Source organism: Carassius gibelio, chromosome B12 (assembly GCF_023724105.1).
Source record: "Carassius gibelio isolate Cgi1373 ecotype wild population from Czech Republic chromosome B12, carGib1.2-hapl.c, whole genome shotgun sequence".
Classification (NCBI taxonomy): domain Eukaryota; kingdom Metazoa; phylum Chordata; class Actinopteri; order Cypriniformes; family Cyprinidae; genus Carassius; species Carassius gibelio.
The window spans coordinates 8,869,458-8,893,442 of record NC_068407.1 but is presented as its reverse complement, the minus strand read 5'-3'; the positions used below and the strand labels follow the sequence as shown (position 1 = coordinate 8,893,442).

Genomic DNA, 23,985 nt, shown 5'->3' with positions numbered 1-23,985 from the left:
ACAATTTTACACACTGGCAGGACAGAATCATGGTCAGGGTATGTGACAGTTAAACGCATACACAAAAGATCCTAACCACAGACAACCCCAGGAGATGGTGGGGGAGGAAGACGCGAAAGGAGCCATTTTCATAAATCAATACCATGCGCTTGGCAAACCATTGACTTGGTGATGGAAGCTTCCATCTTCTCTGTGTCCTCTGGCAGATTGTTGGACTTGTGTGTGTGTGTGTGTGTGTGTGTGTTTCTGGGGTAGATGTTGGGGTGCTGCCACATTCTCAGCCAAATAACAGCTAGGCTCCTTTTGCAGCTGTCACTGGCTTTACATTTGAAAGCAGTAATACTTCTCAAAATTTGTATATTTTCTGAATAAAATGCTAGTGGTGCGAAATTAGGTGACGCTATGCATTTGCTTTTATGAGCGTGGTTTCAAAGGTTTTCTGGGTGATTACTAGGTGGCTGCTTACTGGCTTAAGTTAAATGAAGTATTTTTCTTTTTCCAACTGGGAAACATTTGACTTCACTCTACTCCAAAGCATGATGTCATACTTTTTACTTCACTCAATTTTATAAAACATATAGTTACTCATTATTCTGAAATGAAGAAATCAACATTCCAATGTGGAATGAACTAACTGCACTCGATGATCGATTTGCAAATTACTACTCCGATTGCGGCTGTTCTTGAGTAAACAACTTATTCAATCTGAAACTCAATTTAAACATTAGGACAAAATATTGCTACTTTGTAGTCCTAAAGTACTGTAAAGATATTTTGATATATTCCTTTATTATTTGCCCAGATGAATGACTTTGAGCACATTTGAAACTGTTTTTCAAGGACAGAATAGTAAAACACCTTAATTAGATGCAGTACATTTCCATTTCCCGCTTTGCCAGTGATGGTATACACCCATTAACTGTTGTCTCCTGAGCCGGGAGAATGGGGATAAACTTAGGTGACAAGTTTAAAATGAGAGAAAAAGCCCCAGTTGACCATGCCGAGTAAAAGATGCTTAATTTTTCTGAAAAAGAATGTTTGATTACCACTGCATTCTGATACAGCCAAAGGAAGAAGATGCTAAATAGAAGATCTAAGCAAAAACAAAACAATCCTAGAGGAAGCATAAGGGATTTATGGGAGAAAATATAGATTTATACAGGGAGTCTGACATCTCTGTGCATTGAACGTTTGTTTGCCTCCACAAATGCAATAAAACACATTCACATTGTGTTTGGAAAGTAGTCATAAATCTGTTCAGAAATGAGTGATATGGGATTTAACTCAGTCCATAAAATAAACAGAACTTCTCTCAGAACAGAAACCAAAACTAACATGGCCGGTTGATGTGGATGCTAAGGCTTGAACATTAAATATTAATTGAAATGGAGGAAATTCATAAATAATGTAGTCACTCGATGTTTGTGTTTTGTACAGCCGATTCGATTTGCTTCAAATTGCCTCCATTCAAAGCCACATCTTGCTGACGAGCTGAACAGAGGGTCGTACAATGAGAGACAGCATGGCATCTTGCATCTGCCCAAAAGGAGCTAGCTGGCAGAGCAGAGGATCCCGGGTATTTTTATCACCTATGGGAGAAGTGCTAAATCGTAACGGCTTAGAAATGGCAGTGAAGCGAGGGGGCGGAGGAAGGCAATGGCACAGAAAAATGGCTGGGAATCTGTGAAGGAGTGGTGGGGTGAGACAGACAGGAAATCAGTAAGGAGAAAGTGGGAGGTGAAGAATAACGGAGCATTGATTGGGGGATTCTTTTGGTTTACGAGCTTGAAAAAGATAAAAGGATAAATGCATACCCATGAGCTATGCAATGAGAAATAAGAGAAAGAATAAGAGGAAGCAGAACTCAAAGGCCTACAGACAAGGAGATTCATAGAGACAAGCAGTACCATTTTTACATTGGCTTCACTGGGAGCCTTTGGCACAAATTTTTTAACTGCTGGCAAAACTGGCAGACTTGGCACAAGTCAAACCAGTCTGCCATATGCTGATAAAGGGATTGTGCATGAAGGAAAGATGATCCAAACATTAAGACACACATGTGAATGGTTTCAGTGTTTAGGGCCAACCATAAGCTGTATTTTTTTGTGCAAAATAGCACAGACATTAGGTCCTATCACTCACAAAAGATAGACACAAGTGATATCAGCACTGCTGGGATGCTCAGCTATTGCCTGGAGGTATACAATGTGATTAATACACTGACAACATTCCCACAGATAAGGGGTTTTTTTCCCTTGGGGAACCCAAGATGAACCAGTGTCAGGATGACAAATTTAACCAGAATCTATATGAAAGATCAAACAATCAATCTCTGATTCAGGAAGAGCACAGAATTAACACTTTGATATGTGTCTGCTCATGAATGTAGCAGTCCGTTGAGACTATGAGACAGAAACTCTGAGCCTAGAACTGAGAGCTTGATATTGAACAAGCGTGGTGGAAAAAAATGTCAGTTTGTTTTTAAAAGCATCTCGATAACGGGAACTTCCTGATAACATCTTTTGAAATAGCGAATAAGATCTTGCAACAGGAGAGTGGTAAAAAAAACACTCCATGTGCAGACAGGAGCTGACAGAAGAGATGTTTTGATTTCTATTAACTGTCAGTCACTGAAGACAGTACAGCGAGAGTGGGGAATTTACACTAAGAACCCACAATCATTTTGTGCGACAGTGAAATGACACTGGCAGTCAATAAATCTGCCATTCAAAGTATTCTCATGCTCCTGAGGAAAAATAAAGGTAGAAAATTATTTTTAAAAATGCCAAAACTTGCTGTGTGTTGTGTATTTACACATACAAAATATGAAAATGCTGTGAGGTGGTATGATTTGGGTGCCATATTGTTCTATTGTTGCCTTCTTGTTCAGTCTGCTGTGGTGTGAGGTCCGTTGTTGAAAAGTAATGGTTTCAATGAATCACAGTTGTGCCATAATGAAGTCCCAAGAAATTCCTGATCAGATTTAATTTTTGAAAACCAGCCAAATACCATATGAAATATGATGAATGTCTTATGAAAAATTGGATGGAGCCCATTTAGATTTTTGTGAGGAATTTCACATACACTACTATTCAAAAGGTTGGGGTCAGTAAGATTTTAAATACATTTATTCAGCAAGCTGTATTCAATTGATGTAAATAAATACATTTAAATTGTTATAAAAGATTTATATATAATTTTTATTTATTTTTTTAAAGCATCAAAGCATATCAACATATTCTGTTACACCAAATAATGATCTTTAATCATTCAAATAAATAAAATAAATGTGTTTTGGTGAGCATAAAAAAACATTTTTAATATTCAACATTTTCTTTCAAAAACATTTTAAAAAATCTTACTGACACCAAGCTCTTGAACGTTAGTGTATAATGAGGTTTGATAAGGTTAGCTGGGCTTAGTCTTGAGGTCTAAGAATGTTATCATGACTCATAGGAGCATTCATGAAGAGTCTTGCACTTTGTGGGAGGACATCCGATTTTCGAATGCATATTTATTTATATGGAGCCCAAAAAGTAAATTTGGACCCTTAAGTCAGAAACTAAACTCTTTCAGTTAAAGGATGACACAAATACCTATTTTCGCTAAATATTTCACTTTAAAAGTAATATTTTCATGTTAAATAAATGACATTGGTGTGATATTTTTGTTAAACCATGCAAGTGTCCATACATACATTCATGTGTCCAAATAGCCATGGTATATAAGTACTCAGCAAGCCTAAGCTACACATAACAAGTCTGAGATATCAAACCTTTTGCAGAAAGAGGACAATCCTCTTCACCATCTCTGCTCTCTGCTCCTCCAGGCTGAAGATTGTTCGAGGAGTGCGAATGAACACTTTTGTCTTGCCATAGGCCACGTCGTGTTCGAACCCACAACCCTGCAATAGACGTTTGACTGCCTCCTTATCAGATGGCAGGTCGTGGTTGGGCCAGGTGAACTCGGAGATCATCTTATACCTAAAAAATTAATAGAGAAAGAATAATGTTTTAAGGATAGAGCAATACCTCACATATTGTTATTTATAAACATATACATTTATTAAATATATATTTATAAGCGTGAATATAGAGTCCATAACAACAGTTTCATAACAAGTATTATATAACACAACGAGTGCTTATTTAAGAGCGATGTGAGGCCGGACCCTTTGGATCAAATCCTCATTTTTCCAATCTCGCCTCTAATAAGTGCATTATATTCCATTTACATCTGCAGCCGTGAAAGAGACAAATCACTCCTATGAGTGCTGTTAACAGTGCATTCTCAATTAGATGAATTTTAGTCTAACTTACTCTCAGCAACAGACATTTTTTCAACTCAGGTGTTGAATCTCATTAATTCATCGTATCTGTGGCAAGTGTGTTTCAGAGTTTCTTTAGGGGACTATTTGTTTTGAGCAATATACAGAGGCCTCAAAGACTTGTGTACTGTTTGAGTACATGAATTACTCCGGGATATTGGTTTGTTTGAACTCAGAGGGAGTGTCAGGCCAGCCACATTAAAAAAGTTAACAGTCATTTGTGGATTAATGCGTATTGGAGACGTGAACCATTTAAAATGATTTAGTTCGATTTGGTGAACTGGTTCAAAAAGTTCTGGTTACATCGAATGATTCATTCGCAAACCGGATATGACAAACTGCATTGTTTTGAAGTCTCTCACAACAGACACGGAAGAGAAGACAACGCTGAATAAAGTCGTGGTTTTTGCTATTTTTGGACCAAAATGTATTTTCGATGCTTCAAAATATTCTAACTGACCCTCTGATGTCACATGGACTACTTTGATGATGTTTTTCTTACCTTTCTGGACATGGACAGTATACCGTACACACAGTTTCAATGGAGGGACTGAGAGCTCTTGGACTAAATCAAAAATATCTTAAACTGTGTTCCGAAGATAAACGGAGGTCTTACTGGTTTGGAACGACATGAGGGTGAGTTATTAATGACATAATTTTGATTTTTGGTTGAACTATCCCTTTAATCTTAAAGAAAACTATGACTCTAGGAGAAAAAGGATTCTGGCCCCTGTATATCAAGAACCAGAGAAAAAGCACAATGTGTGCTCTCAAGGCTTTTGAAAAAGGCTCAGCTTGCACGTCATTGTTACATAAAACCCTTTATCAATTATGACACTTTGTGAGGAAGGGACTCCAGAGGATGACAGCTTTCACACCAACAGACATTGCATAAGATCTTCACGATCTGATTAATCAATCTGTAGTTTCAAATGTCACTAGCAACCAGAGATGCAACAGTCTCACATAAGCTGTCACATGAGCATTGAGTGGAAATTCATGAGCTGAAACCATACACAAATGTCAAATCACGAACATCAAATAAAAAGACTATTGAAACATAAAATAAACAAACAAATGATTAAAAAATGCTTTGAAATTGACACATGTTGGCCATACAAATGGAAAAACAGGAAGTTCACCTTTGAAGGAACCGTGGGTAGGTTTGTCGGTTAGCAAAACCAGCTCGTCGCACCCTGAGGTTCTCCAGGAGGCCTAGGTACTCCACTTGGTGCTTGCAGCGCTCGTGTTCAAACAGCAGCGGTGACTTAACATCATTCGGCTTTATGCAACGCACGTAGTACGGCTCCTATATAAACCAACAGAGGGCGACTGTAAGTAATTGCATCTATAGAGTGCAACTGTGGCCCAAGACTTTTTTAACGACTTTGGTTCTAGAATAATTTTTTTTCTTAGCAATTAAAAAAAAAAAAAAAAAAAACAGCCACTTGAATAGTCGCATTAAAACTTTAATTATAAGCAAAAAACTATAACTATAACGGACTATAAGTCGCACCTGAGTATAAGTCACATCATTCCAAAAATACGTCATGACGAGGAAAAAACATATATAAGTCGCACTGGACTACAAGTCGCATTTATTTAGAACCAAGCACCAAGAGAAAAACATTACCGTCTACAGCCGCGAGAGGGTGCTCTGTGTTTTCAGTGTAGAGTACAGGACTGAGCACTGAGCAGCATAGAGCGCCCTCTCGCAGCTGTAGACGGTAATGTTTTTTCTTGGTTCATTTCTCTCGGTTCATGTCAAATTAATTTTGATAAATAAGTGGCACCTGACTATAAGTCATAGGAAAAGCCAAACTATGAAAAAAGTGCAACTTATAGTCCGGAAAATACGGTAATTGTTATCCAAACACGGTAGTTCTGTCTTTAAAGGTTTATAATCTGTTGTTAAAAAACACTTGAGATTTTTACGATTTTTCTTCTGGAACTTGACTGTTACACTCTATTACTCTATTATTATATATACATAGAATAGTTCTCTAGACTACTTGACTCAATTGGAAATTCACAACCTTCTGCATGAAAATACTTTTTTTATATTCATATACTGAAAAATAAACTAGACCATTTTTCCAGGTACAGTACCTCAACTTCCTACATAGCTTTGGTGTCTACTTCTTCTCACATCAAAAAACATTAACTTAAATCAATATTTAATAGCCACATAAGTATTTATTTGGTAAATTTGGCCTTGTAAAAAAACATCATAATATGCATTCATTGGGCATTATCGCAAAAACTCTTTATATTTCAATGACTCTCAATTAATCACCTATAAATCAGATCAGGGTCTACACAAAAATGCTTCCAACACACCCACCTTGCTGGCCAAGTTCTCCACCAGAGATATCATGGAGTTTTTGAATAGAGTGGCAGCAGTCAGGGGTCGTTTGGTGACCTCTGTGATGCTCAGCTTGCCCTCTGGCCACATGGCCTTCAGCACAGGGTTTGAGCTGTGAAACACAGACAAGGACAGATAGAAGTCACAGATGTTGTGTGACATCTGGCAGGTATGCAAATAAGACTGGAGGGATGTACTTTATGTTAATACTGACCTGTTGTAAAGTAACCTCTTGAAGTCCTGAAACAAGGTATCCTTGTTCTTGTCAATAAAGCCTACAACAGAATAACTGAAACAAAACACACAACCACAATGACTGAATTACACAAATACACAAATTTAAGACTTAAAGGTGAATTGTGCAATTTATTTCCCTATGTCAACACAAAAAGAGTTTTAAAATAATGATTGTTTTAAACAGGTTTCACTGAACACCCCCTCCCCATCTGCAAATCCAAAATTTGAGTTTCAGATGTAAAAATCCCATTCTTTTTTATGATAGAGAAAAAACATATAAATCTTTACTGTCAGACCTACTGTGAGATACTAGATTGTTAATCAGTGGTACAGTATATGCTTTTAATGCAGCAATCAGCACGTATTATTATTATGATTTTTATTTTTTTAAATAATCATTTTTTAACCATGTTGTTAAAAAATGTATAGAAAAAAAAAAACTTCCGGAACAAAAGCCAATGAAAAAGATGGCAGAAATTGCTCCATTCTATTGGTCAATAAATATATAGCCTCACCCCTGCACTAATGCAATTGGTTGAGTCCATGTTGCTGTTGTTGGGCTAATTGGGAAGCTCAATCAAAAAAAAACATTTTTTTTTACCACACAGAGACAAATTGTTTAAATTCTCTTAATACTGATCTAAATATTAGTGTAAAAGTAAATTCTCAAGCCTCCTTGAAGACAAGAATTATTATAACTGACACAGAGAGAGCTCTGGCTCCTTAATCGAGAAAATAATCTTAGATATCGTTCTTCTGATCCATTTCTCTCATTGTAACACACAGACACACACACAAAGGAGCCTAAACATTAACAAGGCGTTTCAACGTGGTGTCACATCAAACCTACACCCACAGAACTTAAGGAAATAACTGACAGCCTGCAATCTGGCAAACCGCTTAAGTGAGAATATGAAACTATATACACATTCGGAATCAACTTGTTTTGGTAACCGGCATTTACATAATTTGGAGTGACTAATACGCTTGCGTCATTCAAATGTTTATTTACCAAACATTTTCAAACCCAATCTGTGCCCAAGGGAAGAACTAGATGTCTTTCCACTTAGTTAAGCCTTCTGTGAGTTACTAATGGTGCTTTTTAATTACAGCATTTAGGGCTTATGATCCAAAACAGCAGCTTACACCACATCTCCAGCATAATGGCGGATGCGGAAGTCTCGGTCAAACTCCAGGTTTTTGTCCGTGTGAGAAAGCTGTGGAGACAGAGGAGGAGCAAATTAGAGATTTTAAAAACAAAAAAAGTAGACTTTCGAAACTCCTAATAACACATCGACTTCAAGTTTTTGCAGTAAACAAAACTGCAAAAGTGCAGCAGTGTCAGAGAAAGAGCGAGGCAGCTCAAAGACTGGGAGGGAGCACCTAAGTAACTCTGCGATTATGAAAGATAGATGAGATGCGCACTTCTATGCAGCATAAGATGGCAGTGCTAAAAAAGCTGTGCTGAAAGAAGTTCAGTGAAAGACTGTGAAAGATGATGTCCTTTAAACTACATTATTTAGAAATTGAGTAGCAAGCATGCCTACTTTAATTATAATTATAAAAATTATATTTCTGACTTAAATTTCATGACTGATTTAATTCTACTGTATTTGAAGCTGTAAAATGTACACCTGTGGCCACATGGTTTATATTAATGTATCATTTTTGTAACCAAAAATCCCCCAAAATATTGAATTTCCCTTCTAATTTGCAACTGTGCATAAACTTGCTCTCTGGCCCTGTTTTCACACTAGAGGGATCTATGTATGTTGGGTGAGGGCAGCAACTGCAGTTACATAAGACTCACTGTCATTCATAAAATATAGCAGTGACATCAAAGGCAAGCAGCCTTAGCTCTCATTAAGATACAGAATACTGCTGATCCACTGCATGAACAGGGACGCCCGTTTCTGCAGATAAAAACAGAACAGAATAATGACACTCTGTATCTGTATCCCTCTAGCCACAAGCTGCCACATGTCCACATGCCGCATTAATTAAAGGATTGACTATCAGTAAGTTTTAGTGAGCTTTTGTGTCACAGTATCTATTGTGGTAGACGCCAGCATCTCTATTCTGTGTTGGGTGTCACTTTACGGGTCTCTGTTTGGTTTGTGCATGCAGTGACTCACTCGATTCATTGTAACTGAAATACAGATAAAACAGCCCTCTAAGGGAATGGATGAGAAGCTCCTATCTCTACCAGAGAGGACAAACTCTGAACACTTCACCAGAAGTGGAATAGCAATCAGAATCAATTTGAATGGATGGCTGAAGCGGTGTTGAAAAAAACTCAATCATTTACTCATTTGAAATTGCAATTGAGATTCATATTTGATGTGGGACATCCGAGGACTGCATTTCCAATGAGTTTAAGGTCTTTATGGGTTCTACCAAGACCAGGCTTCAAACACACTCACTGGGTTTCTTAAAAAACATGATATATTTCAATTAGTCATGCCCGGAATCACGCAGGCACATATAGCAACACAATGTGTTAATAAAATGAGGTCTCTTAGTGTAATAATTGAATATATGGAGTCACACTGCATATGCCATTTTACAAAGCAGAGCACAGATGCCTGAAAGTCAAAATGGAGTATTTGAAAAGCATCCAAAAAAAGTGAACAAGTTCACATCTTTAAACCTCGATAGAAAGAATCTGTTAATCATTTAAAAATTATTAAATCATATTTTGTCTAATTTATGCACTAAACCATATAGTTGTTTTTACTCCTATAATATAGGATCATTTAACACAACCATCAATATTGTAAAAATGCCAGTAAGGGCATTTATGTAGTTATCTTATTTTGTATATATATAATCATTTGTAATTCTAAAAACCAGAAAACACAAAAAAACTGTTACATAATTGCCATCCATTACATAAAAAAGAAAAATAAATTGGTCAATTAAAAAATTACTTTTTCATTATCACAAATTTGTGTTTGATTTTTATTTCTTTGCTGATGTATTAGCATGATTTGTATTATGACTGAGTGTGTTTACATGCATATTCTTAAGCGAATTATGCACAATAAGCTGAGAACACACTTGGTCATGTAAATGCGGTAACCCGTTTTCTTTTATTGGAATAAGATCATAAATGGCGTAAACATAAACCAGTCGCAACTGGTATTTTTTTTCCTCATATTCCAATTTCGCATGGCATGTAAACACAATAAATAACCTGATTTTTGTAGCCTTAATGAAGTGTGCAAGTGTGATACGTGACAGGAACGCATCGTTAGTGCAGATTGAAGCACATCTAGACAGAGCAAACAGCTTCCAGTAAAGAAAGAAGCAAGTATTTTTTTTTCCAAGACTCAGAAAATTATAAAAATGTGCAGCAGCAGAAGTAGTTGTTCAGTCACAATGCTATGTTTATAACTGAATGAGAGGATAATATACAAGCTGTAAGTTTCCCAACTGTTGCAAACTGGCATGTTGCAAACATAATTTAACATCACAACTGACAAATGCATGTCAGATACGCAAATTATTATATTTTGACGTCACTACAGGGAGATAACCTAATTTAATAATGAAGTCATGTAAACACAGCTTAATAAGTTAATATTTGTAAGTTATCAGCTTACTGGTGTGCATGTAAGCGTGATTGAAGATTGGCATAATGGCTGCTCAGAATTCAGCTGTCAACAAAGGAATAAATTATAAGTTAAAAAGCAAATGAATTACAATCCATTATTTTTATCTGCTGGCAGCCTTAATATTTTTAAGATGCAAATGATGTTTATTAGGTTTAACTAAGCAAAATCCCAGTCTTCCCCAGTATATTCTGGCACATGCTTAAATAGGATTGAACCAATGATCTTTCACTTAACAGCCTCAAGCTTTAATCACAAGAAAAAGACTAAAATTTTAGTACACCTGTCCAAATCTGTAGGCCACAGTAACAAACTACAAGCACACCAATTCTACCCGGTCCTGATTAACAGGGTTAAAAAAAAAAAGTGTGATTGTACAGACACATTTAATCCTGGAACCTGCTGGTCACACAGATGCCTCCCCACCCTCCTACTCCAAGCTCTATTCTCACCCCCCAGGACCACACCATCCTGTCTAACACCTGTGCTTCTCAATACAGAGTGTTGGTTAAGCCAAACAAACAAAGTAATGGCAATAGCGCCTGCCAAAAAAGCCAAAAATCTGCCATTCACACATTAACACAGCCAACAGCAAAAAGGTATCCAAATCACTGTGGACTCTAGACGTCTAGATCAAACACAGGGGCCAATGTAACAGTAAACTGTGAAAACATTTGAGAATAAAACAAATAATCCTTGTGATTTGTCATGCAAATTGGATGCACTTTGAAAGGTCAGCTGCAAGCAAGGTCAAAGTTGAAATCACTTGACCAGCACTGCAGGGTAAAGCTGAAGCGGAGTTCAATACACTGGCCGACACTACCATGAGTCATGTGGAAAGAAATTCAAGAAAAACCTAGCTAACGCTAAACTTAAAAGCGGTGTCCAAAATCCAGGTTCAATGACGTGTCGATGCACGTCTCGCCTTCACACAACCAGACATCCACGCACTCCCATGGAAGCATCCTCTCACACAGCCACACCTGTAATCGCCACGTGATGAAGAGAGGGAAAACAAGGGGTGGGGAATTGGGATCAAAGAGAAGACCAAGAGAAAGAAACAAAGCCCATCAGACAGCCGCTTGTGTCAGCAAATAACAGTAATTAAATCCTGATGGGAAAAGAATAATTTTTTATAACACATCTGGAAGGATCAAAGCCATTTTAAGGGTGCGATGAAAAAGTGGGAAACACAGAGAACACCAAGAGCCTGCGAGGCACATGAAGGAAGACGTAAACAAGCTAAAAAAATAAAAAAAGCACAGGTGGAGAAGGTGGCTGTAAATCAGGCACATTATTGAAATGGATATAGCAGCCTGAGGCTAGATCTGCCATTACATCTGATGTTGTTATCTTGGATAAAGAATACCTATACAGGCTAAGTCAAACTCTTTATACAAGCAATAAGATGTATAAGTGCGGCTTCTTACATCAAAGCAATGTTTTACGACAAGATATTATTAATCTTTTTTTTTTTTTTACATTTAAAGAGGGCAAATTGTTTTGTATAGGTGAATAAAAACATCTCCAGCATGAAAAGCAAAGCTCAGCATCTAACCACTAGACCACGACTCCAGCAATATTTGGTCTTTAAACTGTGTACATAGTTTAGAAATATTTGTGAGGACAAATAAATATAATAATGCAATACCAGACAATTATCAGTAATTATTAACCCAGAATTTTTTTAAGATTTGAAAGAAAAAAAGACTTAGGACTTATTTAGTACAGTAGCAGTATTACAAAAAAATCGACATTGTTTCTGTCTCCATGAACATATTAATATAACAGCTATAGAGCAGTGGAAATGGGTCCAAGGAATGCTGAACGTACAGTATTTGTAATTACAGTTAACATTAAAATTTGGAAGAACTTAAATGACTGTTGAGCTTTGCCATACAGTGAATAAATTATATTTCTAAATAGAAATAGAAAATAGAAATTGAAAAAGGTTATTTTAAATTGGAATACGTTTGAAATTTTCGTGCATTTTTGCTCAAAAAAAGAAAATGCAGCTTTGTGTGCATACTGGACTTCTTTCAGAAACAATCTTACTGAAAACGATTTTAACCTAAGTATAGTAACAGTAGTATTTTTCATAATGTTTGTTGTGTACGCAGTAAGTTCACTATTAACACCTGTTCATGATTTTAAGTTAAATAAAAATCTTAAAGAACTTTACTGAATGTTTTTAAAATAAATGAGCAGAAAGTGCAGAAACTCATCGCTCTCCCCCACTCTCAATGAAACAGCTATGCTCTACAATCTATCTATAATCGCCATAACTTAAAAGCAGTCATCCACAAATCATACAGAACATTTGAATTTAAAAATCAAAAACAAACAAATGTATGAAATAATGAACCATTTTTTTTATCTCTTACTTCGCTGAAACTCTGTACAGAAAGTGCAGATTATGGCAGAGCAAGTTCCATGTTTCCTATCAGGCCCAAGTTAAGAGAAAAGAACTACAGAGAAACAACTCACAGTCCACAGAGCATACATTTCATACTCTGCAGTTTTGATTTAAGAGGGAAAGTTTTCCCCTTGTTTGATTTCAGAGGAAAAGAGCAAAGCAAAGAGGGTAAACATCCTCAGTGTGGGGAAAAAAAACCGCAAGAGATTCTGCCACAGATTTTTTACAAGCAACTCCTAATTATGTTGTTAAAGTGGCCTGCACAGCTTGTGTCTCCCAGAGAGGATGTCTATCACCATAAACAAGCCTGGAAACATCTTAAGAGATGGCTGAAAGATGAAAGTGTCACAGCCTCTATATAATTTGTGAGATAAACACACACCTGAATATATTAGAAAGCTTTTCTTATCCATTTCCCCCTACTGACCGTTTAATTTCTCTTTCATATGCTCATTTTGCATATTAAATTATTTGAGAGTAACCAATACATAATTGGATTAGTCATATCTAAAACATACTGAAATGGATACACATATGCAGATGTTTGTGCTCACGTGCAGCAGGAGAAAGGCACATCATCTATCTAGCTAACAGGCCTGAGATTCCTCCACAGTGAGGAGTAATCCTCTGCATTGCAAATCAGCTCTGAAGGACACTTATTATTCCTGCATCCAGGGAGACTTTCGATTATTCACACAGCCTGACGTGGGGGAATTATCAGGGGGCAGGCGATGCCAGCTCACTTCTCCTTCCCCCTTCGATGTACCGGTAAATGCAGCATGAAATGAGGATAAAGTTGTAACTAACTCACCCTTTAGCTGGGTCTGTGCCCAGGGCAATGCACGAAGGGCTGATTAGATTCCAGAGATCCTGTCTGTCTAGAGCTCTGCAAGGTGGGTTATGTTTACATTTTGTTTCGTTCACTGCCTTTTTCTGTCTTTATCTCAGCCCATCTCCATCCATAACTCTCCTACTCCCTCTTACTTTCTGACACTTTGCCAAGGCTGTGAAACATCAGACTTACTAGCTTCCATTGGTTGCCAGTGACATCACCGAAGGCTCTGCACTGAGAAATACTGGAGAACATTGAACATTATTGCCCCCTTGTGTTGGTTAAGAGTAATGCACAGGATTAAATTATGCTAGCATTCTATCATAGTACTATTTCTAATTTTATAGTATGGAAACTGTTTTCAACATTGACAATAAAAGATAATTGTTTGTTAAGCACCAAATCAACATATTACAATGATTTCTGAAGGATCATGCGATACTGAAGACAAGTTATGGCTGCTGAAAATTCAGCTTTGCCATCACAAAAATAAATTGCTGTGTTATATTAGAAAATAGTTATTTAAAATTGTAGTGATATTTCACTACATTGATATTTTTACTGCATGTTTGTTCAAATAAATGCACCCTTAAAGGGGGTCTAATGCTATTTCATGCATTCTGAGTTATTTACACTGTTAAAAGAGTTGTATTCTAAATGCTAAACATGGCCAAAGTTTAAAAAAAAACCATTTGGAATATTTCTGTGCCAAATAAACTCCTTCCAGGTTCTTACTGTAAAAGTTTCTGAAAGTTTTTTCGACCATGCCCCTTCATGATGTCATGAAGGGCGGAATTCCTTGAATGGTCACTTATCTCTGAAAAGTGCGCACACACATCAATCAGAGTGAAAGCAAGAGCATGCCATCAACCTTCTACATTTTGGGTTATGGAAGTCATCAACAGCACTGCACTGGAATTGCAAAAAAAGAATGCCTCCAAAGAAGGGAAAGATCCTTGTTCAGCTTCCCAAAGAACCCAATGTTCGTGAACAGTTGGATGCTGTTTGTTTTTCTGGGGCAGCAACAGAGTTTCTCAAGTGTGTTTGTTTGTTCCTGTCATTTCAGTGACTAATGTTTTATAAACAAGGCCCAGTTCAATGCTGGATTTGCACACCATTGAGAAGAAAAGTAAAGCTATATCTTTCTTTTCTGGTAAAACTAAAGACTTTTCAAAGATATAAAGAATGCAATAATACTCTATAGGTAACTCAGGGTTAACATGAGATTGGGTGAAACTATGTGTTATGTCCCCTTTAAGTAATTCATTTGCATGTGTTATTTTCAATACCTTGCGGCTGGTGTAGTGGGCATGTTTTGCCAGTTTTCCATTGAGAGCCTGCAGGAACATCTCATCTGTCACCTTCCCCACATTCATGCACGCCTCATCGAGGACGGCAAAAATGCCCTTATGCTGCTGTTCCACCAGATCCACAATGATCTGATTGTTGAAGTAGTCAATCTGTTTCCATGAACACACAAACACAAATCACAACAAAGTTTATTTAGTTAATACATTAAAGCCATGTAGATCCATGCAAAAAGAGTTTATCTTTTTATAATATAAACAGTAAAAATGAAAAGTTTGAGAAGAAACAATCAAATAAGACCCACATGTTTCCAGGGGATGCCCTCTCTCTGATACTCTTCCTGCTCTTGTTTCAACACCAACTGAATGAAGAGCTGCTGTAGTTTCTCATTACAGTAGTTTATACAGAATTGCTCAAAGCTGTATAAAAAAAGGAAGAAATTGGAGAGAGACACTATAATTATACCGAAGGGAGAAGAATAATATTGCCAGTTATGGTACAGCATATGCTCTCACCTGTTATTCTGAAAGATCTCAAAGCCATAGATGTCCAGGACTCCAATGACTGTGTTCTTCCCATGAACCCTGGCGTCATAGTTTTTAACCTCAATGATATCATTGATTCTTCCCACAATCCAACAGAAAAGCCGCTCATAAATGGCCTGTGAGAAGCAAATAAAGAGTGAAAGGCGACTGGTGGATGAAGAGACTCAGATGTGAGTAGTTTAATCATCAGAGTTTGTCTGTATTGGTCAATATTTCTATTGTAATTGTACAGCTAAGATGAGCTGTACAATTGTAGTTTTAGAGCTGTAGTTTTTATAACTACAGAGAAGCTCAGTATATATAGACATGCATAATGTATAAAATGTGAATTTGTCAATTGTAAAATATTACAATTTCAATGAAATTTTATTCAAATATTGTGCTTAATATTTTTATGTAGACAAAGATACTCTTTTCAGGATTCTTTGGTCAATAAAAAGTTTAAAAGAATTTGCTATTTACACGGCGGAATTTGGCAAGCGCAAAGACAGAACGCGTCTTCTAGATGAAACGGATCTGTTCATGTGCGAGCCTAATTCTGATACATGCGATGACTATCCATTATGACAGGTAGGCATATAAATATGTATATTTAGTCCAAAAAAAAAATCTCATGGATTGCACTCCTTTAATTTTTTATATTTGGCATGTTTGTGTGCTGCTGTGCTTCCCTGTGTTGTCCCATGTCTTTATTGTTCCTTTTGATTAATTTTATGCATCCTTGTTAAACAAAGGTAATATTTTTTACTTTTTATAAGAGTAGTAAAATATAAAAGAGTACAACAAATAATACAAAAATGCAGAAAATAACATGTGAAATCAATTATCATTATCATTATAGTGGATAAAAACTATCATGTATCATATTTAGGGCCTGTAGAAGTTTTAATTCAGGCGTTGTCATGTAGTTCATATGCAAATCTTTGGTCCAGCAGTTACCACAATTTTGTTTACCACAGTCTCCTAAAATAAGGCTTCCGGAGCCCCAAATCATACCTTGGCCAAAGCATCGCGGCCGTAACTGGCCTCTTGATGAGTGTGCTGTTTGTCAATGACATCACGGCCGGTGGCCACTGTGCGATAGAGGAGAGCCTTTTCTACATTCTCATCTTTGGTGGACAGCAAATCCCCCAGAACTGACACTAGCTTAGAGTTCTCAATTAGAGTCACGTCTCCATCACTTCCAAACGTCAGATTTCCCTGGAAAGATCAAATAATTAATCAATCAATGAGTTTGAGCTACAGCAACTGGCTGCAGTTAGTAATACTTTTTAAACAAGCATAGGAAATACTAAACCAGATGCAAGATGGTAGCCAGGATCTTGTAGACCGTCTGAATCTCCTCTGTAGTGAATCCAATGACCTTCATGGCATCAGTGACAGCTTTAAAATCAGCACTGTCATTTATAGAGGACTGCAAGATTGAAAAGACAATCTGAGTGAGTTACGGTCACAAACAAAAGCTGACAGATCCTGATACATTAAATAAAGTTAAAACATCCAGGCATCGCTTCTGACTAATTCAGCTTTAGGGATAACAGGCTGGTTGGTAAACTGGCTAAAAGCCCTTTATTTAGTGAAGGGAAATCAAAGCCATTAAACATCCTACAACATTAAAATCTAATTTACATTCGAGCAATTCAATCTGAAAATTGCTAACATGGCAACTCAATCCCTAGACTTTTTAAAACAAGGGCGCAACACTTAAAACGTTAATTATTCTAGCATGCACACGGCTAACAGCTCCTGCAGAGAAACACTGATTTCATACAGCAGGAACCTTTTGCGACCACAGTTGTGCTGGACAGAGTGTGAAGTTTAGCCAGCATGTGCACCTATAAACGACTTTGAAATGTTCTAAGCGCTCCAGGCTGTTTGTTTCAGACCTCTGTGAGCTCAAAAATCTGCCCTGTTCCATGACGACACCTTATTTGTTGTTCTAAATTTGTTTTTGTGCCCGCTCATAAAACTCCCTGCAGAAGCAATGAAACATCCCTTGACTCAACAGGCTAAAGATATGAGGCAATTACTAATAGGTTTTAATATGCACTAGTGGCTGCTGTACCCATAAACAACTATAATCAAATTCCCTGCCCGATCATGTGTGATTGCCCTAGAATGGTTTTATTTTCCCAAGATGATCTTGGGATCCTTTTTGATGTCTGTAACAACCCAAAGAGATTTTTCATATATTACAAAAACTTAACCAACCACAATAAACATTGTTTATTTTAATTTGTACATGGTGCAATACCTTTATGTGTCCTCCAACTTTGATGTAGGTGTATGCTGTGGGGTCTCTGTGAATGTGCAGGCACCGCAGCTGAGCATCTGGAGCTCCTTTCACCAGCTAAAAAAATAGATTTAAAAAAAACTTTTGACTTTCCCTACAGGATAATTTCTCCTGTGTTGATATGGAGAAGCATGTAAATTATAGTCTTGTTAATAATGGTTTGCAGAGCATTAATAGGCAGATGGAATTGTTCTGATGCTTTGCACATGTTTTGAAGCAATAGGGCATTATTTTGTGAGGGCAATAAAAGTGAGAGATGATTAGGCTTTGAAGGCTCTGACAAAGGAGTCATAAACACAGGTTTGGTGGGATTTGTCTGGTGTCTGGAACAGCTGGCAAAACAAAAACAGCTTTTTAATGTCTGTGGTGAGTCCTTCGCTCACCTGGTAGAAAGAGTGGAAACTCCTCTCTCCTTCCTGCTGAAAAATGACTCGGGACTAAGGAAGAGATTTTAAGAAGTGTTAACGCTAAAGTGAAGATCATATGAAATTATAATAAACAAATATTTCACAGCTTCTCCAGCACATATTGTATGAACATGCTAAGTTACCATACTTATCATTTATCATTGCCAGGTTGTTGCTTTTCTGAGTGTTTTTAATAAACATAAAAAAAAAATTCAACTTCTTGTTAACAATCAAAAATGTAAGACAATTTGTAACAATATTGAACAAAATCAGCAATATTACTATCGTAATATTTAATTATGAAAAAAAATCAAGCATTTAAAGGTGCTGTATGTAGGATTGACACCGACTGGTTGAACTAGGTATAGCAGTCCATATTCTAAATATTAGAGAGGGCCCCTCCACCACAGACTTAATGCACAAATATGTTGCCAGATTGACAACACAAACAGGAAAGAGTGCAATTTGACAATGAACTTAATGAAATGTGCTGTGTTTTCCGCCAACTGGCAACTTGGGGTGCTGAAATACAATTGGGTAAACTAGCAGACAGACATTGCGACCCGGAACGCGCTTTTTCAAAGGAGAATAACTGATTGTTAGCATTGTTTTTCAGATAAACAAGTACATTAACTTAGCATGTTTCTTAAATATATGCAAACCTATTATGCTATTTTTATTCTTTATTAGAGTCAAAATCGTACATACAGCACTTTTAATAAAATTGCAACCACTGTAATTTGATAAAACACACCATTGTTTCATTTTAACTAATCATGCAACCCTATGAGACAGTCACATGTAAGTAGCTTTATTTTCTCCTCTTTAGAGCCCCCTACCTTCTCAAGCAGGTAGTTGTTGATATGGCCACCAATAGGGTCTCCCTTAAAATCAAAGTTGATATCCATGTACTTGCCGAACCGACTGGAGTTATCATTGCGGTTGGTCTTGGCATTCCCAAAAGCCTCCAGGACACAGTTGGACTTCAGCAGCATGTTTTTTACCCTGTATAAACACACACTCTTTTCATTTCTACTGCATTTATTAGCCACTTGTGCATCAGTTCTACTACTACAGCTAAGCATGTTTCAGTTTTAATATGAGGCTGATGGATCTGATTGCTTCTGACATTTGGTAGGGTAAATACACAAATCTGTCTCTATGAAGCCTTTACGAGCAGGTTTTCATGGTTATATTAGGCTATTTTAGTGTATATAGTATCACCATGTGGTATCCCAGCATGGCGGTTAAGTTAGAGTGTTTCAGTGGATGATTTATGAGGCCTGCTGCATGGGTCAGACCACAGAATGCTCAGCATTGGTTCTCTTGCCGAAAAGCCATGCATGACCACTAAGCATTTGAGGAAGGTGCCCCACAAGCTGAAGAGGTCCTATCCCCACGGTTACAAGCCTGTCAGGCATTAAGCAGGACGCTTTCCTCCATTTTGTGACCCAAATACCAAGAGCATCCTGTAAAATTCCACTTTGCTTTCGGACTTTTAGCACAGTGTTGCTTTAGGTATCCCAAAAGCAACATCAAAGTTAAGTATTTTTAATTATCTTTCAATGGTCTAAATAATGTATTTATTTTAAAGTCATCATTTCTGATTTATAGGTTTAACAAAGAAAAATCTTAACTCTTATTTCTCTCTACAACCTGCTTAAGTGCCCCCTCAAGTATATGATATCCTGGTTGGAAATCACTATAGACTACAAAAACTCATATCAGTGCTGGATGCCCCTGTATTCTGGCATAATTTTAGATGTACGTCCACTGATCAATGCCCGGTTTCCAAAGAGCTTTAACCTTTAGCAAGCAGAGAAAATAAACAATATCTTATGGATGCAAAAACAGTGAAATGAGTATCCATCTGACAGTGGATAACAGTTGCACGTCATGATTTTTTTTTTTTAATCACTATTACTGCATAGTTAAAACTATATAGCATGTTGCAAAAGAGTGATGCATGATTAAACGTAGCATACCCTATATATTCCTATACTGGGTGTTATATTTCCCAAGATACATATTTAAAAGAGAAAAAAAGCAAAAAGCATAGTGGACTTTCCAATCATTAATTTATCAAGCTTGACTTGGATCTGTCATATTTCATTTAAAGTGACCCAGCACTATTTTAATCTCTGCCCTACATTTCACTTCTGTCTCTCCCCCAGAGGAAATGTATTATTCATTCACTTACTAAATTCACTTTGAAAATGACGCTTTCACTTAGTTGTAACTAAGCAGTGATTCATGTGATTATGAACAGCTTCTACATAAACAGAATAAAATACCGAAATACTCAGTGGTTGTTGATTATAACATTAAGGAGGCATGCTATGCAGCATGGTCTTTATATGACTCATCTCTGCAGCAGCGAGGAGACAGGAACAGAAAGGCTTTTTGTTGTACGTACCTCTCCACCTCTGCTCTTTGGCTGGGATTGGTGATAGCAGCAATATATTGCATAATATATTTACTAGCCTCCGTTTTTCCAGCTCCGCTCTCCCCTGCAAAAGAAAAAACAATGACTAATACTTACATATATGAGTATTTAATAGGATTTAATAAACTGAAGGAACTAATTATAGCCATTACAATCTACGACATTCAAAAAAATCTGAGACTACTTGTTAAAAGCTTCTATTTTGCTTATTTAAATTTTTTTAAAGAAATCTTTTTTTTTTCTTACACTACTAACAATACTAACCTACCAATTTGAGCAAAAATAAATAAATAAATGAACAAAAATAATTGCATAAAAATAAAAATAAAATTATAACAATTAATTATAATGACTTAATTTAATTAAATTACATGAAAAAGCTATTTTAAATAATATTACTGATTTTAGTATAGTTCAATGCAGTCTTGAACACCATAAGAGACTTCTTTAAAAGATAACATTTTACTTTCCCCAATTTTTGGAACAGAAGTGTAATTTTAACAATAACATGAAATAATTAAAGCTGCAAGCAGCCTTTCTGGGGCCAAGCCCTTATTGCTCTTTGGCTTTTAAGGGTTTTACATGCAACTTTTTCAGCACTTTTCCAGAACAGATAGATTCAGAACTACAGATAAGGTGAAATCAGAAGGTCTGATGAGAACGAACACAGAATGAAGTTACAAAAACACACTTCTTTTTGATCCCATTTTAAGAAACTTTAGTACAGCTCTTACCCATGTAATAAAGGAATTGAAATGACAACTTTATAGCCAATTTTAAACTTTACCCATATAGGTTTCGAACCCACAACCTCACAGGTTCAGAACCAACGCCTTAGCTAAGTGTGCCACATTAGTTGACACACAATTTTCACGGCACAGAAGAGAGGTTAAGGTGTGAGAATGATCTCTCACAAGCCCGAAGTAGCATTTTAGCCAGATTAGCATGCTACGCTAAAAAATGCTAACATTGTCAAAGTTAACCAGATTGCTCAAGAGACCCATTAGAGTGAATAGAAAAGTTTTAGCATTTTAGCTAATTAGCATGCTAAGCTAATTAGCATAAATCAACAAGCACAGGCACGGTCAACTTTGGAGCCGTACATCTCTGGAACGGGAGTGAATATCAAAAATCTGTTAAGTCATTTCTGTCAGGCCCGGTCTGAAGTTCATCTGATAAAACTTTGAATAAAATTTAACAAGATTTCAGGGAGGAGTAGCGAAAAAACTGTATTTCATTCCATTCAATATGGCGGACAGACGCCATGTTGGAAAATGACAATTGAGACATCATCAGAATCGGCATAACCAAAGGAATAAAATGACATAAAAATAACAAAAATTGATCAACATTTACAGTAGTTATAAGGGGTTTTGCAAGAATCGTTATATCTCTTGAACACTAGGTGGCGCTGTCTTCCAACTTCCGGGGTACTTCCAGCACATGGTGTTGATGATGCCTATCGATTTTTGTGAAGATTTGTTCAGTAGTTCAAAAGTTATAGCAATTTTTGACAAATTTCAAAATGGCGGACGGGTGGTCCAGGTGGTCTTGACAAAATTGACATCCACAGATTCGAAATGATCTACAGAAACCATAGACATCAAGATCATAATTTTCTGATGAATTGTTCAGATGTTATAAGCAAAAAAGTGCATTTTTGGTATCTCAACACCCATAGGTGGCGCTGTTCCCAAATTTGGCATGGACCCCCAGGTTATGGTGTAGATGAAGTGTACCAAGTTTGGTATCGATTGATCAATGTTTGGCCGAGATACAGCATCTCAACCGATTTGAGGTCAACCTCAGTAAGTTCACAGCATCATAACTTTTTTTTCACTAGTGTTCAAAAAATTCTGTTAAGTCATTTCTATGCGGCTCAGTCCAAAGAACATCTGAGACAAATTTCAGAAGAATTGGACCAATTTTGAAGGAGGAGTAATGTTTAGACTGAATACTGTACTTTTCAAAATGGCCGCTACTGTAATGGGAGGAGTCTTAATGTAAGATATGGAATGGAATCTCCATGAAGAGACAAAACAGATGTACTAAGTTTTATTTTCATAGAATTAGTGGTTCAAGAGTTATTAACGTTTGAATGTTGAATTTTTGAGCTGGTGGTGGCGCTATAGAGTTTGGCCTAGAGACCCCAAAGTTGGTCAGATCACTTATAATGACCAGTTCTAAAAGTGTGCCAAATTTTATCATTTTCCCATGTTCCCTTCATAGGGCTACCATAGACTCCCATTAGACGAGAAGAAGAAGAAGAAGAAGAAGAATAATAAATATAGCTGCAAGCAGCGATACCGGGGCCAAGCCCTGAAGGGCTGTAGCCAGAGCAACGAGCGGGACGAAGCAAAATGGCCAAAACGGAACTTCCATCGGATCGACATTACCCACCCCGGATTCGACCCCACGACCTCTCGGGTTCGGGACGAGTGCCTTAGCTAAGTGCGCCACATTAGTTGACACACTGTTCGCATGGCACAGAAGAGAGGTTAAGGTGTGAGAATTAACTCTCAAAAGCCCGAAGCAGCATTTTAGCCATATTAGCATGCTATGCTAAAAAATGCTAACGTTGCTCAAAGTTAACCAGATAGCTCAGGAGACCCATTAGAGTCAATAGAAACGTGTTAGCATTTTAGCTAATTAGCATGCTAAGCTAATTAGCATAAATCAACCAGCACAGGCACGGTCAACTTCAGAGCTGTACACGTCGGGAACGGGAGTGAATATCAAAAATCTGTTCAGTCATTTCTGTCAGGCCCGGTCTGAACTTCATCTGATAAAATTTTGGACAAAATTGAACAAGATTTCAGGGAGGAGTAGCGAAAAAACTGTATTTCATTCCATTCAATATGGCGGACAGACGCCATATTGGAAAATGAAAATTGAGACATCATCAGATTCGGCATAACCAAAGGAATAAAATGACATAAAAATAACAAAAATTGATCAACATTTACAGTAGTTATAAGGGTTTTTGCAAGAATCGTTATATCTCTTGAACACTAGGTGGCGCTGTCTTCTAACTTCCGGGGTACCTCCGGCACATGTTGTTGATGATGCCTATCGATTTTTGTGAAGATATGTACAGTAGATCAAAAGATATAGCAATTTTTGACAAATTTCAAAATGGCGGACGGGTGGTCCAGGTGGTCTTGACAAAATGGACATCCACAGATTCGGAATGAT

General features: G+C 37.0%; 1 protein-coding gene across 1 annotated transcript in view; it reads right to left on the bottom strand.

Moving 5' to 3' along the window:
• myo1d (myosin 1D) overlaps window positions 1–23,985 on the bottom strand; it is a 113,340-nt gene that overhangs the window by 31,155 nt on the left and 58,200 nt on the right. The window contains exons 3-16 of the mRNA XM_052571563.1: window positions 20,761–20,854; window positions 19,184–19,349; window positions 18,321–18,374; window positions 17,899–17,994; window positions 16,942–17,058; window positions 16,641–16,844; window positions 15,615–15,760; window positions 15,404–15,518; window positions 15,081–15,251; window positions 8,076–8,146; window positions 6,907–6,981; window positions 6,672–6,804; window positions 5,470–5,636; window positions 3,776–3,983 (exon numbers count right to left, since the gene is read on the bottom strand). Coding sequence (XP_052427523.1) covers window positions 3,776–3,983; window positions 5,470–5,636; window positions 6,672–6,804; window positions 6,907–6,981; window positions 8,076–8,146; window positions 15,081–15,251; window positions 15,404–15,518; window positions 15,615–15,760; window positions 16,641–16,844; window positions 16,942–17,058; window positions 17,899–17,994; window positions 18,321–18,374; window positions 19,184–19,349; window positions 20,761–20,854 — 1,817 coding nt within the window. The remainder of the gene's footprint in view (window positions 1–3,775; window positions 3,984–5,469; window positions 5,637–6,671; window positions 6,805–6,906; window positions 6,982–8,075; window positions 8,147–15,080; window positions 15,252–15,403; window positions 15,519–15,614; window positions 15,761–16,640; window positions 16,845–16,941; window positions 17,059–17,898; window positions 17,995–18,320; window positions 18,375–19,183; window positions 19,350–20,760; window positions 20,855–23,985) is intronic.